This window comes from Labeo rohita, chromosome 13 (assembly GCF_022985175.1).
Source record: "Labeo rohita strain BAU-BD-2019 chromosome 13, IGBB_LRoh.1.0, whole genome shotgun sequence".
NCBI classification, from domain to species: domain Eukaryota; kingdom Metazoa; phylum Chordata; class Actinopteri; order Cypriniformes; family Cyprinidae; genus Labeo; species Labeo rohita.
Window position 1 is genome coordinate 12,095,472 of NC_066881.1, and position 21,098 is coordinate 12,116,569.

The following is a 21,098-nucleotide window of genomic DNA, read 5'->3' on the forward strand; positions in this document are numbered from 1 at the left end:
TGAGACGAGGATCTATGTGCAAGAGTTTATTGTACATCCAAAGAAAACAACAAATTATCCAGAACGGGGAACCCTTAGAATCCAGGCAAGAACAGGGAGCAACCATCACAGACATTAAACAACTGACAAAATACAGGGGAAAGACAAGGACTATTTATACACAGGGTGAGGTAATGATCTAATTGGTAACCGGGGTAACTGATGAGGGAGTGGGTGTGGTTCAATGAAGATCCATGGCAACAAACAAGGGAACAGAGGTACAGGGAAGCAGGGAACAATAAGACACAAAAACTACAAAATAAAAGTCCTTAAACACGAATACAGAAGACAAAGACCAGGCACATGACATTATCTTATTTAGTACTGACCTGAATAAGATATTTCACATAAAAGATGTAATAGTTTAATTTATAAAAATGACCTCATTCAGAAGGTTCAAACACTCACTGACGCTTCAAAAGGAAACACAATGCATAAAGAGCGGGGGGTGAAAACTTTTGAACAGAATAAATATACACACGTGTAGTATACAAGAGAACAAAATTTGAATTTATGAAAATGACTCTGTTCGAAAGTTTACATACATTTGATTCTTAATGCTGTGTTGTTACCTGAATGATCCACAGCTGTTTTTTTTTTTTTTGTTTTTTTTTTAGTGATAGTTGTTCATGAATCCCTTGTTTGTCCTGAAGAGTTAAACTGCCTGCTGTTCCTCAGAAAAATCCTTCATGTCCCACAAATTCTTTGGTTTTCAGCATTTTCATTCTGTTCAAAACTTTACACCCCCGGCTCTCAATGCATGGTTTTTCCTTTGGAGCATCAGTGAGTGTTTGAACCTTCTGCAAAAGTTGCATGAGTCCCTCAGTTGTCCTCAGTGTAAAAAGATGGATCTAAAAATCATACAGTCATTGGTGGAAAAGATTACAAAAAAAAACAAAAATGTTGAAAAACCTAAGGATTTGTGGGAGCTGAAGGATTTTTCTGTAGAGCAGTTGGCAGTTTAACTTTTCAGGACAGACAAAGGACTCATTAACAACTATCACTAAACAAAAAAAAAAGCTGTGGATCATTCAGGTAACAACACAGTATTAAAAATCCAGCGTATGTCGGTGCCGATAGCCTAGTGGTTAGTGCGCTGACATATTGTGTAACTGTGCTCACGATGACCCAAGTTCGATTCCCATCTCGAGGTCCTTTGCAGATCCCACTTCCCTCTCTCTGCCCAGTATTTTCCTGTCATCTCTCTACTGTCCTGTCCATTAAAGGCACAAAAGCCCAAAAAAAAAAAAAAATCAAGCGTATGTAAACTTTTGAACGGGTCATTTTTATAAATTCAACTATTATTTTCTCTTGTGGACTGTATGTCTTTTATGTGAAAAACCTTATACAGGTCAGTACGAAATAAAAAATAACATGAATTTTGTATGATCCCCCTTATTTTGGTAAAATAATTAACATTTTGCAGATTTTGCAAGGTGTATGGAAACCTTTGACCTCAACTGCATATATTTATTTATAACTATTAAATAATACATTTTTGTTTACCACATTCATATAAAATAGTGTAAGATATTTATTTTTCAAAAATGATTTTGATTTACTTTGACCAAATCATTAAAAAGAACTTACACACTGGACAAATGCAGTATGGCGTGTGACTAAGAGAACATTCACACAGAACATATTTTTCCATCCCACTTTGCTACTTTTCCATTGTTTTCTATGTAAACACTCTATGTCAAAACAGATTTGACCGTTGATCTTGCATCTTGTGTCTTTTGCAGCATCTTGCACATGACCCGGTATTCTAAAAACTGCCTGTATCTCAATTATTGAAAGCAAAAATGCATTCCGCATGAATAAGTATAACTCTACACAAAATCAGTTTCTAGCAGTTGAAATATTTTACAACTTAGCATAATTTGAAAAATGTATATTCATTATAGAAATTTTAATGACTGTTCTTACAAAAACAATTTTCTTTTTCATGACCTTGGGTCACTCAAGTCATTGTAAACTGAGTATTACAGTGTTATGTGGCACATTAGGATTCTTGGATACGTGTCTAAAATTTCTAAATCCTAGAACCTTTCATCTGCATGTTTAAATAAAAAAATAAGACTTTTGGGCCCACTGTATCTAGACTTGGTGTATCAATACAGAATTCAATTCATGTGCAGTCACACGTGTGCATATTAGTTCAGACGGGGACTATGCATCTTATAAGATCTCTTTGGCATGTGGATGTAATGAAAATCTCTCACCCTTCGAGACGTGTTAAGCAGCACACAGCCGTGGACATCGGATTCTGTAGGAAAGAGAGAACAGTAGGCCTGAGGGGTGAATACTGTGTGACTAAACAACAACCACCATGAAACCGCTTTTAGAGTTTTTAAGAAGAGAACAACTAGTTTCAAAGAGAACACTCCGATAGGATAAAATTGTTCAAAAAAACAGCAAAAGTGAACATAAAAGCCATCTGCATCAGAGAGCCCCTATTGTGATCTCCTCAATTTAACCCAACATCACAACTATCTGCAATGAAACAATTCAGTTCCTGAAAACAAAACAAAATATCACTCCGACAACACTGTTTATTAGTAACCGCCAAATACATCACAGCACACTCCATGGATCACGAGCATCGTCCAAACTCTGAAGGGACGGGACGCACTCGTGTCGTCGCATGTGTTTTGTCGTGTCCCTGTCTGTCCTTTATTTGCTTAATTCGTGTTTGGTATTGTCCTCAGGTTTGCAGGTTGAGCTCGAAACCCTCACGTGATGGCTGCATGCTAAGTCCTCCTCCATATAGAGATTATATAAAGCAGAGAGCCTTTATCAAATAGAGATCCCTCAGTCCTGTGCGCGTGACCCGCAAGAAGTCCTGCCCCTGGAAAGAGATATTCAGGCAGGATTACCACGACCCGCGGCTGACTCCTCCGCTGCCTTAGCTCCAAGATTAAACAGGCCCTCGGATGGGTTCGGGATTAAAAGGGAAAATTGAGAATAAAAGCACCACTTTAAAAGCACAACTTTGGGTTTTAATAAGAGGTAAGTCTATGTGTTAAACTAATAGGGTTACGTAACCTCTCAAACCTTTTATTGGCTTACAGTCACACGTGAAACCGGTTCTTTTATTCTCTCCTCTTTCATCCGTCTGTCCTTCCGTCGCTTTTCCACTTGTCATCTGCATTTTCAGATGTTTTCAAGCACACATCATACATTTAACAATTAAGTGAGGTCATATCATGTTGAACCGAAATGTACTGCAATATTTAAATACCTAATTAAAGCTCTGAGTTGCTGGGTATAAATCTCAAAACCACTGTATTAATATAAGATAAAATGCAGCATTAATTGAGCTACATTGGTGCAAACCCTAATCCGAAGAGAATTCAGCAATTAGCCAGTTATCAAAACCACATTCAATCAAACCAGCATCAATGATTTGCCGGAGGCTGGTAATAGTCAGACGTATGCTCACCCCCGTGGTCTTCTGAAACGAGGAGCCAAAGCACATCTTTCTGTTGACTTATTTAGTCTAATGTAAATTCCTGTTCTATTGAAGTTTACATAGTTCCATGATTAAAATTTGGAAATTCACTTTACATTTGGAACAAGCAACAAATACTGCAATCATTTTGTTTATAGTATAAACAGTATATACATTATCACTTAAAAGTTTGGGGTCGTTTCTGATTTTTTTTAATTGAACTCTTTTATACTCATGTCGGTAGCAATTATTTGATTACATTACAGTAAAAAATAGTAATATTGGGAAATATAATTACAATTTAAAATGACTATTTCCTATTTATACATAATTTAAAATAAAATGTATTCGTTTGGTGCAAAGCTGAATTTTCAGCAGCCATTACTCTCTTAGCGTCACATGATCCTTCAGAAATCATTCTAAAAATTTCGAATCAATGATGCAGAAAGTTGTGCGGCTTACTGATTTTGTTAAAACTACAATATTTGAATGTATTTTTAATGAATATTTAATGAACAAAAAAACATACAGGTGAGGTTAAAAGTTTACATACACCTTTGCAGAATCTGCAAAATGTTAATTATTTTACCAAAATAAGAGGGATCATACAAAATGCTATAATTATTATTACAAGTTATTTTTATTTACTACTGACCTGAAAAAGATATTTCACATAAAAGACGTTTACATATAGTCCACAAGAGAAAATAATAGTTGAATTTAAAAAAAATGACCCCATTAAAAAGTTTACACAAGCTTGGTTCCTAATACTGTGTCCATGAGTCCCTTGTTTGTACTCAACAGTTCAACTGCCTGCTGTTCTTCAGAAAAATCCTTCAGGTCCCACAAATTATTTGGATTTTCAACATTTGTGTGTATTTAAACCCTTTCCAACAATGACTATGATTTTGAGACAACTGAAGGACTGAAGGACATATGCAACTATTACAGAAGCTTTAAACACTCACTGATGCTTCAGAAGGAAACACAATGCCTTAAGAGCTGAAGATATGAATGAATAATGAAGACATTTTTCTTATTTATTATATTTTTTATTTAGTACTGCCCTTCAGAATCTGCTGACGATACTTACATGTTCCCCAGAAGACAAAATAAGTAAAATTTGCCCTGATCTGTAAATTCCAAAAGTTTTCACTTAATCCATTGTGTTTCCTTCTGGAGCATCAGTAAGTGTTTGAACCTTCTTTAATTGTTCCATTTTTTATATGTCCCTCAGTGACAGCTTCAAATATACAAAAATGTTGAAAAACCAAAGAATTTGTGGGACCTGAAGGATTTTTCTGAAGAACAGCGGGCAGTTCAGGACAAACAAGGGATCACTAAAAAAAACAGCTGTGGATCATTCCGGTAACAACACAGTATTAAAAATCAAGTGTATGTAAACTGTTGACCGGGGTCATTTCTAAAAACTCAACTATTATTTTCTCTAGTGGACTATATGTAAACATCCTTATGTGAAATATTTTATTCTGGTCAGTACTAAATAAAAAATAACATGCATTTTCTATGACGCCTCTTATTTTGGTAAAATAATTCACATTTTGCAGATTCTGCAAAGTGTATGTAAACTTGCGACCTCAACTGTAAATCTTTTGCAACATTTACTGGCACTTTTTACCAATTTAATGCATCCATGCCTAATAAAAGTATTTTTTTTAAAAGGGGATGCCATTTTCCATGGTCTTCATAAAATGTCTGCAACATGCAGTGGTTAAAATTCCTCAATGGTCACGTAAAAAAAAAAGGTTTTTACCTTGTCAAAAAAAAAAAAAAAACAGCTCTGTGCATGTCTCTTTAAATGATAATGAGCTACTGCTCACCCCGCCCCATCTTCCATTTTTTGTTTATTCAGCAACGCGTTACAATCAAAAACAAAACTAATCTACTGCATCCTCAGTGGCTTTGATGTCAGGAGAAAATGAAGGCTCTTATGTTCACTTTTACATTTAACTACAAAACACCTGCATTGCTTACAAGATGTAAGCAATGTTGTCGCTACAGCTGCTTGAGTGCGGAGAAAACAGCTGACAGCACACACCTGGCTGAGAGCGGAATTATGATAATATGGGACAGTCCTTCAGCGATTGTGACCAATATGATATTGATTTACTTACTGACCCAAAACTCTTGAACAATAGTGTATAGTATTGGTTTACTGTATATTAACCCACTATTAAATTATGTTAAAACTAAAACCAAGTTACATCAAAGTCTCATCAAGTTTTTAAAGGGGTCCTATTATGCTCTTTTTCAAAGTCTTGATTTTGTTTTGGGGGTGTACTAGACCATGCTCTCATGCTTGGTGGTTCGAAAACCACAATATTTTTCACATAATTTACAGTATTACAATACCTTTCTCCCATCCTGGCAATAATGGCTTGATTAGTTCCGGGTTTAATGAAGGCCCGCCTTCCGAAAAACAAAATGTGTTGTGATTGGTTAGCTGTCCCACTGCATTGCAGCTGACAAATTGATTGACGGTGTTGCAGTACTGCCACACGCCTTGTCAAAGCAGTTAGTGCGAGCTAGATTAATAGTGAACCTTACGTTTTAAATATGGATATTTTTCTTACAAAAACGCATCGATTCGCTACAGGAGACCCCCGGGAGCTGTGTGAGACGCTTTTTATTATGGACGGATGCACTTTATTAGACTCCGATTGCATTTGTCTGACAGAAGGAAGGAACTGGCACTCTAGTCAATGCTTGTGTCTATACCCGCCGCGCTGCGGCTCGTTGAAGCGGCTCTCCGCGCTGCATCGCTAAAGTTTGGCTAATCCCCCACCTCCTCCCTACCCACTGCCCAACAATTCGAATTTCCGTAGGCGGGATTTAATTTAATGATTTTGTAATGGACGCTGTAGTCCAAAGGAGCCGTTCATTGTAGTTCTTGAAAAGAGATTTTTTAAAAACAAAATATCTTCCTTTGGAGTGGACTTTGAGATTAGTAACTTTGTAGATCTTTTTTAAGCCTAAAGATACACGCCACACACTGACTAAAATTCAAAAAGTGAAAAAGCATAATAGCACCCCTTTGAACTTCACTTTTACATTACTTCAGAAATAATGACTGCAATAATACAATGACAAGCACATTTCGTGTACAATTTATTTTAACAAATCCTCAGTAAACACTGAGAGTTTGGAGAAGGTTGTGGTCATGGTGATGAATACTTAATTTCACCGAGGTGAATGGTTGCTACAAAAAGGGCTCACTTACAGGCAGCGCTGGGCAGTAACTGATTATATGTAATCTGGAATACATACTTAGATTCCAGAAATTAAGTACTTGCAATTAGACTACTGTATATTCTATTAATATATATATAAATGCTCGTAAACAAATTACAGGTTTACATATTATTCACACAGAGGTAGTAAATTATTCATAATTTATAGATTCTCCCTAATTATTTTTGAAATTTATTTTCTAAAAAACGGAACTATGTTTAATAGCATTTAGCTGTCACTAATTTTACAAAACATAATGGCCATGTAAATGTCACATAACATAAATTTGTGATCCATGCTTCTAAAATTAGGGACAAAAGCACCTCTCAATGAGACACATAATTATGCTAAGCTACTAACATTGCTAATGTATAGCTGCGAAACACTATGTCTGCATTATATTATATTATATTTTACAAATCACTGATTTGGACAAACGTCTGGACAATAATATCCACCTTATTTTTCCCATAAGAGTGGGTGCAGCCATTTGTAAATTTTTTGTGTCTGGCTTCCAGTCTCATCCACTTCCAGCTATTTTTAGCTGCAGAAAAAGCTAGTTTTGCTGCTTGATATTGCAAACTGGTGTGTCTTACCATACTATTTTAATGTATTATCTTAATTATTAACACACTGGTTTGTAGTGCAAACTGTTTTACCGTTTACTGCACTTTGATATTTTTCTCGTTATTTTCCTATGGCGGAACAGCTTCCGCATTGAAAAATAAGGTGGATAAAAGTAAATAATATAAAAGTCTAAAAGTAATCAAACAGTAGTCAGAATACATTATCTAAAATGAGTAATCTAATAGATTACATTACTAACTACATTTTTTGTCATGTTATTTGTAATCAGCAATGGACTGCAATTTGCAAGCAATCTACCCAGCACTGCTTACAGGTAATTTCTTGTTTTTCAAGAGATTCAAGTTCATTTTGACATGAATGCAACAGAAACTGGTCATGGAAGGGAGGATTAGCTGTTACTCTGACATCAATCCATCCATTTCCTCCAAATTTGTAAAAGAGTAACTGGCCAATCATAGTGCTGCTAAAAAAGACGTGCATTGTCACCCATCAGCGGGCTCAGGGGAGGCAAAAGTGACACTGCCTTCCACTACAACACTATTGACTGGTGTGTGACTGTGTTACTTCAGAAAAATTAGTGGTTTAGACATCATCTGATCTCATATTAGGTAATATTTGTTTTGCTTTATTTTTGTAGTGTGTAATTATTTCTCACCACCCCTGCCTCACCCCCAGCAATCAAGAAGCATTAAAAACCCAGCAGTTTGCTAAATAACATGGCTGGGTGCTCGGTTCGGCCAACTGCTGAAATCATGGGAATTATCACTTAAAACGAAATGTTTGGAGGCTTTGGTGTATAAATATTCAAACACACAGGCGCACACACACACGCGTGCATCCTACACAGTTCAAACTCTTAGCAGTATGTCAGAGGAGTGGAATTTGGTTTTAATCTAGACAAGTGCTGACGGCTTGTGCGCCGAGGATGACAGAACATCAGACCGGATGAGACAACGTGTGAACAAACCCCACTCATCCTAATGTGAGCCCCCCAAATGCACAGCAGGAGTCACTCACGCAGAAAAGAGAATTTAAAACAGAACTAACCGTATTTGAGTAAACAGAGAGAGAACATTTGCTTGTCTCATTCTGGGTCACCTGTCTAGTGATATTACTAAAGCTGCGCTCGCTTTCAACAGCAGCAGCGCGTTAGGGCAAATAGCAACCCTAATAATAGATATGTTACATCATCCCTGAGACATTATAAGTTTCAAATGTTTTCAGTTATGCAAAAGCGTAAATGCAGCAAAAATCTTTAATTGGAGTACATTGTAGCATATTTTTCCCCTTGAAGTCAGATTATAATAGTACTCAAGGTTTCGTGCACCAAAAATAGTTGTAGTTTTACATAGCCATTTTCCAGCCTGTTTCTGATCTTCAGACTGTTTTTCCTACTAGCCTATAAAACTTCTATATGTAAATGATTTGTGATTAGTACCACGGCATATTGCACAGGACATTTATTTTAAAACGCAAATTATTTTTATGATTTAGATCCATTAACAGCCATGCATTAGTCAGCATAATGCTGTAGCTTAACAAGTTATACAATATAGTCATAGTTGTTATGATGATCTAGTTTTTTTCCAGATGTGGACAAGAATCAACGATCAACCTGGAGCATGTGATTCATTGGTACTTAAGTACTTAAGTTTGAGTAAACACACCTTTTTGCAGATGTGGCACACATCCAACGTACAGATTTATGAGAGATCATAAAAGATTTACCTGAGATGGTTAAGTAAATATGCATTTCACAAAAACACATTATGATTTTAACCCTGCCTGTGTTTTTTTTTTTCTTCTTCTTCTTCAAACAACGGCTATAAAATTACCAGGCAAATTGTCTTATGTTTTCTGGCTAATTCAGCCCTCTGAGAATTGTATTCCAGTCTCTTTGATTGCAGTATATTATTATTTCTCCTCATTTATTTTGACCTTTGTTGAATACTGTAACTAAACTGCCTGGTAAATCATCATTATGGATTTAGACAACTTTATTGGCAACTTTCCGGATAAAATATCAGTTGGTGGTTTATGTACTGCTAGTGTCTCATCTCATAAAAAAGCATATGTGACCCTGGACCACAAAACCAGTCATAAGTAGCATTGGTATATTTGTAGCAATAGCCAAAAATACATTGTATGGGTCAAAATTATAGATCTTTCTGTTATGCCAAAAATTATTAGAATATTAAGTAAAGATCATGTTCAGTGAAGGTACTTTGTAAAATTTCTACCATAAATATATCAAAACTTAATTTTTGATTAGTAATATGCATTGCTAAGAAAATCATTTGGACAACTTTAAAGGTGATTTTCTCAATATTTAGATTTTTTAAATTTTTAAATCCTAGCATGACAAACCATACATCAATGGAAAGCTTATTCATTCAGCTTTTTACATTTTAAAATGTATAAAACTTACGACTGGTTTTGTAGTCCAGGGGCACATATAAATCTCATTTTTATAAAGTAAACTGTCCAACAGCAACACCAGCAGATAAAATTACAATGGGAGTCTGCGTCTCTCTCACCTCCCATTGAGTTTTAACAGACCCCATAAAGCATGTGGCGAGTTTGGTGGGGGGTAATTGAGAATGAATGGGGAAAGTGACGTGAGAGGAGGCAATGCTTCCATCACGATATGATTGGATGTGACTGGTTATGATTGGCTGTGATTGGTTCATGCATTGGTTCATGCGTTCCGAAAGTAACGATCGTGAATCAGTCTGAACGAACAATATAATGGTGTTAATGGGAAGAGTAATAAAAAAGTAAATAAACTGCTCACACATTTATATATCACTACTTTGTCAAGTCAAAAATCTAACTTGAAATGGTCTGAAAACGTAATCTGTGGGAATTTTTAGTAAGTAATCAGCTTGAAATTAAAGATACATCTCTGTGTGTGACCAGTGTTTACCGAGCTCTGATGAATAATGATCTGAAAATATGTTTATTATCAAAAAGAACAGCTGAACATCAGTTCATAAATAAAATATATCATTGTTTAAAGGGGTCATCAGATGCAAAGTTCACCTTTTCATGTTGTTTGAACATTAATGTGTGTTGGCAGTGCATGTACAAATCTGCCCTATAATGATAAAAATCCATGCACTGGTTTTTAATTAATCTGTAAAAATAATATTCCCTTTTTCAAATCGAGCCGTTCTCAGATGCCTGTCGGTGTGGCGTCACTCCGACAGAGGCCGCTCCCACGATAGTTGATTGACATGAGCATATTACCTGTAACAATCAGACCTCCATTGTTTTGATGCCGGAGCAGGGATGTAAGTTAGACAAGAATATCTCCGATTGAGCGACTGAGGTGGTGTGTTATTGGATGTAATAATGAACATAGCGGTCGTTATTTACTCCCACATCTGAGCTGCTGAAGACGCGGTGGATTACGTTTGTTTGTGAAGGGAATGCGGCTCCTGATCTACATATATCCGTCTATGTTCGCGCAAATCATTCGTGATCCAGCTTCACTTGATGATTTTTGCAGAGCTTATTTTGACAAAGTAAAAAGGGTGTTGTTTAACCAAAATAAATTATAGACTTTTCATTAAGACCCTAAAGAATCATATCAACTTGTGGAAAATGGGCATCCGATGACCCCTTTAAATAAAATATGTTGTTTAAATTGTTACTGCCTTGAGTTATTACTTTGGAATGTAAAATGCTTAAAAACACTAAAATTATACAATTTATACTTGGCTTTAATAATTAGAATAGCCTATTAATTACACTGTTCATCTAAAAATACAATATAGATTTTTATTCTGGTAGTACAAGTAATGTTTATTCCGCCAAGAAAATGTGACTGGAACATGAATTTACATTTAATTAAAAAATGTAATTAAAAAATGTGAGGACTTTGCTTCCTCATTTCAGAACACCACTGCACGCCACTGCTTTAGAGAATGTTTATCGGTGGTTTAAAAGCAATTCAGGCATATTTGTCCTTTTGCATGCACTACACACTAAAAAGTAAATTACAATGGAGATGCAAACAGTTTCCACTGTTTTTTTTTTCAATTGTCATCTTTGATTACATTTTCCTGCAGAGACTGAGGACAGAAAGAGGAGAAGACGACTTTGTGTGGTTTTGAGTGACAACAGGTGACCTGCCACCGTGTGTGGGTTTGGTGGGGGCGCCGCGACATAATCACAGCACACCTGAGACTGTTGCCGTGGCAACAACTGACCTGCTAACCTGAGCATCTCCAGAGCTAATCAACAGCTCTGGGTCTAACTGCCATCCCACCCTGAACTCGCTCGCAAACACACACATTCACTGACCTGTCCCTCCTTGGTGTGTCTGGTTGCCGTAGAGATGAATGTCATCTCCTGATGGGATGGGAGAGTCCTGGCCCTCCTCTCGCTCCTCGCTCCCCTCCTCTTGTTCTTCTCTCTCCCTCTGTTCTAAGAGCAGACACACACACACACAACAGCCTCAATCTATATACACTTTTTACATTTTATTACACAACGTTTGTAAGTATTACATAAAGTAAAAATGCTACTGTGAAAAGCTGCAAATAGTTTAACATCACATATGTAATTTTCCTGTAAAAATACCATCAAATCTATGGTTTTTACAAATAAAAACTATGAATTAGCATATAATTAATGAAAAGACATATACAGCTGCACTTGCACTTGAGTTATAGGATTCTTTAATAACACAGCAATGTCATAATTATTCAACCCCTATTCAACATTGCTATTTTTAAGTCACTTATTTTTATAGTAGGGAACAAAATAGTCTTAAAACACAATTAAGCCTTTAGAAACTCTATTTAAAAAAACAGAATTAGCTTGGGCTGTTACACATACGCACATTTAGCCTATGCACGTGCTAAGGTTTAGTAGCAAATATGGCAAAGTCAACAGAGCTCTCACAAAAGCTAAAGAGAAGAAATAGTTTTTTATATCAGAAAGTATAAGGCTACATGAAGATTTCCAAGACATTTCCAAGGTTCCTAGAAATACAGCTGGCAACCTTATTCCTTAGTTTAAAATGTTTTGTACTAGAAAACCTTTGATATCATAAAATGTTTGATCAGAGCAACTGAGAAAAGCCTGCAATGTACAGCCAAAAGACTTGCAAAATGATTCAATGAAAGGAGGAAAATTTTCAATGCAGTGTACAAGATGAACACTAGACAAGTATGTCCTTCATGTTGGGGCATCTTGCTGACTGCCATTCTTGACCAAGAAGAACAAAAAGGCTGCCTTGAACATGCTATAACTCATTTGGATAGTCCTGTGGAGTTCTGGAAGAATGTTATATGGAGTGATGTGAACAAACTGGAACTTTTTGGACCTGTTGATCAGCGGTATGTCTGGTCCAAAAAAAAGCTAAGCTTACAGGCAGAAGAACACCATCTCCATGGTCAAACATACAGGTGGGCCAGTCTGGTTATGGGGGTGTTTTACTGTTACAGGAAGTGGAAATCTTGCCTGTATGAAGGACATCATGAATTCTTTGGAGTATTGGGCCAGTTTAGCAAGAACTGTGATGCCTTTGGTGCAAACACTGAAGCTGATAATCAATGGACTTTCCTGCAGGACAACCATCCCAAAGTAAACATCCAAATCTACTTAGGGTTCAGGATCAGGGTTCGGTAGTAGAATGTTCTTGTGTGGTCTGTTCAGTCTTCAAATGTAATTTTTATTGAAAATATTTGGTTGAATTTGATGAAAGCACAATGGCAAAATGAAAACCAAAGATTATCAATGATCTTAAAGCTTTTTCAAGTAAGGAATAGGCCAGGATTGCAATAGAGAAGCAACAGCCCTGGTGAAAAAAACAGCATATGCTGGTAGGTATGTTTAGATCCTGGGATGCTAGTTAGGTATGTTTTGGTACTGGTTTAAGCTGATCCTTTGCTGGTTTATGCTGGTCCTTAGCTGGTTTATGCAACATGACCAGCATAAACCAGCTAAAGGACCAGCTTAAACCAGCACCAAAACATACCTAACTAGCATCCCAGCATCAAAACATACCTACCAGCATATGCTGTTTTTTTCACCAGGGAGAAGCTTCCAAGAAATTCCAAGCAGCATTTATTGGAGGTTATACAGAATAAAACATTCTGCACCAAATTTGACTTTTAGGGTTTGAATAATTTTGAACATGAACGTTTAGAGCCAGTTTGATTTTTTTTTAAATTATTCAACAACTTTACATTCTCAGAATCACTCAAATGTGTATTAATAATGATGCTGTGATTGAGTTTGGAATCATGGGAGTTGTAGCCTTCATCGCCACGGCTGATGCAAATCTAAATCATGTTCATGGATGAGTTAATGTATTAAAGACTTATTAAAGTCACTATAGTATCACCTGTCTGACAAAATGCATAACATAATCGAGCGTCTTTGTGGTTTCATGTTTTCTACAAAGTAAAACCGGAAAACGGAAGATGTTTGACATCATTGGCAGGCAACGCAATGACACTAGGATGACCACCTGTCCCGCTTTGCGTTGTACCGCACAGCATTTTCACCCCTTGTCCCCCACGTCGCATATTGAGAAAATGTCCCGGATTTCCATCAGTCTGTTGGTTTTTAACGATCATATTAAGAAAAAATCCATTTGTTCTTTTTCCTTTTTTAGAAAGCTTTTTATTTTTAAGTGATCTAGAACCACAGACGGAAATGGTAAAAAAAAACACGATATTCTCCATTCATTTTAACCAAAAAAAAAAAAATCGATGCAGTTTTCAGATGCAACTTTCTTCTTATTTTAATAGTTAGTTTGAGGTGGTTTCTATGGCGTTATTTTAATGACAAATGTGTACAGCACATTATTGTAACGCGAGGGCACATCAAAATGCGCAAGCACAGATCTCTTCTCTCACAGGTGGATTACTCTCATTAAAAAGACGCGCTTTCTCTCACTTGCATGTGCACGCTCAGATCAGAGCATATGACAATGGATTTAATCAGTATTTACATAGCATAACAGTAGAAAATGTATCAGTCTCACACGTGTCCCGCATTGTCCCGCAAAATCACATCTATGTCCCGCAACAGCCCTATTGCCAGGTGGGCCCCCTAAATGATACAGATCATTACACTAGACCATTACATTTGGGATAATGTAAGTACACAAGTCAGCAAAATACATAACACTGTTGTAGTGTTTTTTGGATATTTAATAAAAAAAATCTTACATATTGTGCCTTTAATGAACTATATGAATTTAAACTGTGAAATATATAGGCACCAATATGCAGTGCGTTAAGTAACGGCGTTAAGTAATTTAAATAGAAAATAAATGTAAATAATTAGTGTTGGGAAGGTTACTTTGCAAATGTCATAGGCTACAGATAACAAGTTACCCTATTTAAAATATAATAAGTAGTGTAACTATTTCAATTACTTTATTAAAGTAATGTAACAGATTACAATTTTGATTACTTTTCTAAATTTCTAATAAATGTTTTCAACTGTTAATCATTTTGGCACATTTAAAGCAGACAGGGTTATCTTATACAGTAGTACTCAACACTGACTACTGCCAGACAAAATCCTTCATCACCTGAATTAAGATTATAAAAATTAATATTAATATGAATAATTTTATAGCAGAGCCACCACAAAATCAGACGTTAGCACCTCTTTTTACTTTAAGATCGTTCTGAGATTAAATAAAGATTTAAAATCATAACAAGAAATAGCTTAACAGCCATGATACTGCGTTAGAAATCAAATCTTTGCATAGTTAGGACAGGAAACACTGGCAGATGACAATGCTTTGGAGAAAAACAGTTAATCTTAAAAAATAAAGCACATACATGAACCCATATAGAAAATAAACAGTTATCGAGTGTCCTAAAGTCCTGAAACATTAGTGTTTCATATTTTAGAGCAGTCAATGCAATTTGCGATAAAAATCTATTAAATCTATATGTGGGTGTGTTTGAAAATATTCAGATGCAACCCCCTTTTTAATCGTTAACATTTCATACGTAACTGTAATTTAACCCTTTAACTGTCACTCCTTTTCTTAAACATAGACATGCACTATGCAAAGTTAAATTTTTATAATTCATGAACGAAAACATTTTGTAATATGATTTTGATGTAAAATTTCCACGGTAATGCAACGTCTGATTTTAAAATGGTTTTCAAAGGATGAATTTTGAGATTTTAAGTTTTCAGTTGATATATAATTTCTTAAGAGTTATACTGCGTGATAGGTAAAAAGGCAACGAAGAAAGTCTTATTGTGACAAAGGTCAGAACTCATGTTATGATGTAGATTTTTCAGGTGCACTCTTGAATTAATCTAATACTTTTCCTACATAATTTGTAACACAAAAGAGTGGTAAAATATTTATTTAGGAGTCTTAGACCTTCCCAACGATATATGTGACCCTGGACCACAAAACCAGTTGCTGGGGTATATTTGTAGCCAAAAATACATTGTATGGGTCAAAATTATTGATTTTTCTTTTATACCAAAAATCATTAGGAAATTAAGTAAAGATCAGGTTCCATGAAAACACTTTGTAAAATTCCTACTGTAAATATATCAAAACTTATTTTTTGATTAGTAATATGCATTGCTAAGAACTTCATTTGGACAACTTTAAAGGCAATTTTCTCAATATTTTGATTTTTTTGCACCCTCAGATTCCAGATTTTCAAATAGTTGTTTCTCAGTCAAATATTGTCTTATCCAACAAACCATACATCAATGGAAAGCATATTTATTCAGCTTTCAGATGATGTATACATTTGGAAAATTGACCCTTATGATTTGTTTTGTGGTCCAGGGTCACATACAGTTTGTTATGATTAGATTAGGATTTATTTGTAAAATGGTGACGTACACTTAGGCGTCCCAAAGTGTGGACATGACAGTTCAAGGGTTAATTACACATTTTTTTCCTCAGTAACTGTAACTAATTACAGTTACATTTATTTTGTAATGAAATCACATAACTCTGTTACATGTAACTAGTCACTCTCCACTGTAATCAGTTACAATTACTCAGAAAAATGTGCAAAAGTATGATTTTGTGGTTGTGCTTTACATTTAAATGATTATAACCTTAATCCAACTGATAAAGGATTTTGAAAGTCTGACAGTAATCAGTGTTGAGAAATACTGTAAGATTAACCCTGCCTGCTTTAAAAGTTAGAAAATGTTTGAAAACATTTATTAGAAATTCACAAAAGTAATCAAAAAAGTAATTAAATGCAATCTGTTACATTACTTTAATAAAGTAATTTTTCCTTTTCCTTTCCCAAACCTTTTCAAAGAGTAATATTTTTAAAATTAGCCTCCTACTTCTGTCAAAACATTATGGAAGCCCGTTTCCACCACTAAATACATTAAAAAAAGGTTATTGTGACTATTTTATCTCACAATTCTGACTTTTTTCTTGCAATTCTGAAATTTTTCCTGCAATTGCAAACTCACAATTCAAAGAGTGTTTTAGTGTTTCCACCACTAAATAAATAAAAAAAGTTATTGTGACTTTTTATCTCACAATTCTGACTTTTTTCTCAGAATTGCGTGATACAAACTCTATTGCGAGCTCTTATTTTGCAATTGTGATTTTTTTTCTCACAACTGTGAATTTGTATCTCGCAATTCTGACTTTTTTCTTGCAATTGCAAGTTTTTATCTCACAATTCTGACTTTTTTTGCAACTGTGAGTTTGTGTCTTGCATTTCTTTTTTTTGTTGCAATTGCAAATTTGTATCTGCCAATTCTGACTTTTTTCTTGCAATTCTGACTTTTTTTTTCATGCAATTGTGAGATTTTATCTCACAATTTTGACTTTTTTTCTTGCAATTGTGAGATTTTATCTCACAATTCTGACTTTTTTTCTCGCAGTTGTGAGTTTGCATTTCACAATTCTGACTTTCTTGCAATTGCAAATTTTTATCTGCCAATTCTGACTTTTTTCTTGCAATTCTGACTTTTTTTCTTGCAATTGTGAGTTTTTTCATCTCACTTTTTTTGAAACTTCTTGCATTTCTTTTTTTTGTAATTGCAAATTTTTATCTGCCAATTCTGACTTTTTTTCTGTTCTGACTTTTTTTCTTGAGTTTGTGCCTTCTGACTTTTTTTTTGCAACTTTTTTTTTTTTTTTTTTTCTTGCAATTGCAAATTTTTATCTGCCAATTCTGACTTTTTTCTTGCAGTTCTGACTTTTTTCTCACAATTGTGAGTTTGTATCTTGCAATTCTGACTTTCTTGCAATTGTAAATTTTTATCTGCCAATTCTGACTTTTTTCTTGCAATTCTGACTTTTTTTCTTGCAATTGTGAGTTTTTATCTCACAATTCTGACTTTTTTTTGCAACTGTGAGTTTGTGCCGTGCATTTCTTTTTTTTCTTGCAATTGCAAATTTTTATCTGCCAATTCTGACTTTTTTCTTGCAATTCTGACTTTTTTCTCGCAATTGTGAGTTTTTATCAAATAGTTACACTACTAATTTCATTTTAAATAGGATAACTTTCCCAACACTGCCTGTAACATATCCTGGAACACCGTAAACACTGTCATCGAATTTATACAGTGAATTTCTGGCAACCACAAATGTATTTTTTTTTTTACTGTAATCTTTTACAGTATAGCACAGTATACAATATTCATTTACAACAGCACAATATTAATTTACTCTTCATATAAATAAAATAGAATAGAATAAATATCTAACTACTACTAATCGTTATTAATATTACTGCATTTTTCATATCTACATGCATACCTACAGCACACTGTCCTCTGCTGACCCTAAAAATTGATATTTCCTTTAATTCCTCAACACAAACACGACAAGGCTTGAATGATCCATACATTTCTCTCTTTTCTCCTTGTGAATACAAAGTGTTCTTGGGGTTTAATACCCCACAGATGTGACTGTGTAGCCAGAGTGTGGCTGAAGCTGTGATTTATCCACACATGGCAGCTCGTTATTGTTCTCGCTTCTCTGGCTGAATGTGGCATGTGAGTGGCTATCGGTTCCATATCTTTCTCCTCATCTATTCATTTATTCACTAATCCTTCCCTCTATTATTCTCTATGTAAAGCTGGAGAGGAGAGGGGGCTGTTAATCCACGTGTGCTCATTGACTCTACCGCCCTGGACCTACGGTGAGCGGGCGAGAGGATATTCCTCTCCCCGACGACGGCGCTCCCCTTTTTTCCCCTTTTCTCGCTCGCTCTTTCAAGCTCAGAGCACCGTGGTTGATCATATTCATAAGTGTTTGATTCACTGAAAGCCTATTCATGAACAAATTAAATCATTTATTGAAAATACCCCCCATACTTTGTTATAATTACGTACGTATAAACAAGATCCCCTTGAATTGAACTGAGAGAGAGAGAGATGACATAAACAGTGATTTCTGAAATGACATAATGAGAGAATACTTGAGAACATGCCACAAGCTTTCCTTGCACTAACAAATTTTGCACATTTAATTTTACAGACAACATTTCCAGGCACTAGAGAGAGACACTTGGTTTTTTTTTTTCAACTCGGATTTTGCTGCATTGGGCTTCAATGCAGCAAAATCTGAGGGAGAAAACTTGTCTCTCTTTGACGCAGATGAGAAATCCGGAAATATTTACGATTTGAATATTTCTGCAAGTCAGAAATGAGGGCATGCTTTAAATACTGTAGGAGGGAATTTCCTTCTGCCCGTGTTTTACTCTCAGCGTGACCTTCACACCTCTCCTCCAGGCCATGTGTCGAACAACAAACACACACCAAGCAACTCCTACAAACATTTACTCACCCATCTCTTGATAGAAGTATCCATTCTTAGCCATCCCTGAGGAGGGAGCCTCTGCAAGAGAAATTAAAACCACAATTAACAAAAGACGTCAAATAACTATGAGCGTGTGTAAAATAACACAGCGTGAGTACGTGTTTCTGATTTCTGTAAGAGAATAAAGCAGGTCTGATCAAGCACTGATTCTTCAGTACTGGGACAAAACAGGCTACAAAAAATTATTTCAGGAATTAATCCAGGAATTATTATGGATTAATCTGTTCAACATGTTCGGGTGCTGTCTCTGGCCTCTATTTTCTCCCTGAAATGTGTTTTTCCTCTCACCAACAAATACCAAAATAATGTGTAAAATAATTATTATAAATATCGATCAATCTAGCAATTCACTTTAATGATTTTAGAGTACGGGATGGCTGCATCTATTGAACTGTCAACACACAAATACAGAAAAGACTACAGTTTTGATTGGGAGAAAAGATTAATTTAAAATGAGAGAAATTATTTAAAAATCCCAAATAATTTATGCACAATTTAGAGCTGACATATTATGATTACTTATATTTATTTCAAAAATATAATTATTATTAATAATAATAATAATAACCGACTATTAAACCGACATGTTTGAAATTTTCAACTCACAGCAGGTAAAATATCTTCAGGATGAAGACTCTGATTTTTATAAGGTTTTGGTGTTGACAAAACCTTTTCAATACGTAATATTTTTAAAATTAGCCTCCTATTTCTGTCAGAACATTATGGAAGCCCGTTTCCACCACTACATAACTAAAACGGTTATTGTGACTTTTTTTCTCACAATTACAAATTTTTACCTCACAATTCTGACTTATTTTTGCAAGTGCGAGTTTGTATCTCGCAATTCTGACTTTCTTGCAATTGCAAATTTTTATCTGCCAATTCTGACTTTTTTCTTTTAGTCCCGACTTTTTTCTTGCAATTCTAATGTTTTTCTTGCAATTCTAATGTTTTTCTTGCAATTCTGACGTTTTTCTTGCAATTCTGACTTTTTTCTTGCAATTCTGAAAATTTTCCTACAATTGCGAGTTTTTATCTCACAATGCTGACTTTTTTCTCGCAATTGTGAGTTTGTATCTCGCAATTCTGACTTTTTTTGCAACTGTGAGTTTGTGTCTTGCATTTCTTTTTTTTCTTGCAATTGCAAATTTTTATCTGCCAATTCTGACTTTTTTCTTGTAATTCTGACTTTTTTTTCTTGCAATTGCGAGATTTTATCTCACAATTCTGACTTTTTTTTGCAACTGTGAGTTTGTGTCTCGCAATTCTGACTTTTTTCTTGCAATTCTGAAATTTTTCCTGCAATTGCAAACTTCAAAATTCAAAGAGTAATATTTTAAAAATTAGCCTCCTACTTCTGTCAAAACATTATGGATGCCCGTTTCCACCACTAAATACATTTAAAAAAAAAAAGTTATTATGACTTCTTATCTCACAATTCTGACTTCTTGCAATTCTGAAATTTTTCCTGTAATTGCGAGTTTTTATCGAGTTTTAATTGTGTAATTTTTTTTCTCACAATTGTGAATTTGTATCTCACAATTCAGATTTATTTCTCGCCATTGCAACTTTTTATCTCGCAATTCGGACTTTTTTTCCTCATAATTGCGAATTTTGACCTCACAATTCTGACTTTTTTTTGCAAGTGTGAGTTTGTATCTTGCAATTGACTGACTTTTTTCTCGCAACTACGAGTTTTTAATGTTGCAATTCTGACTTTTTTTTCAGAATTGTGAGATATGAACTCGCAATTGCAAGTTATAAAGCCCAGTTTTGAGGAAGAAAAAAAGATTGATATGCAATATGCAATTCTAACTTTTTTCCCACAACTGAGAGTTTTTATCTCACAAATATTGACTTTTTTTTCTCATAATTCTGACTTTTTTCTTGCAATTCTGACTTTTTTCTCACAACTGTGATATATGAACTTGCAATTGCGAGTTATTAAGTCAG

At 35.0% G+C, this 21,098-nt stretch overlaps 1 protein-coding gene across 7 annotated transcripts in view; it reads right to left on the reverse strand.

Annotated features, from left to right (window-relative positions):
- Positions 1–21,098, reverse strand: part of slc4a11 (solute carrier family 4 member 11) — a 98,704-nt gene that overhangs the window by 53,380 nt on the left and 24,226 nt on the right. For all 7 annotated transcript variants that reach the window (XM_051126491.1, XM_051126498.1, XM_051126493.1 and 4 more), the window contains exons 2-4: positions 19,113–19,163; positions 11,642–11,764; positions 2,265–2,308 (exon numbers count right to left, since the gene is read on the reverse strand). In XM_051126491.1, the coding sequence (XP_050982448.1) occupies positions 2,265–2,308; positions 11,642–11,764; positions 19,113–19,163 (218 nt within the window). The remainder of the gene's footprint in view (positions 1–2,264; positions 2,309–11,641; positions 11,765–19,112; positions 19,164–21,098) is intronic.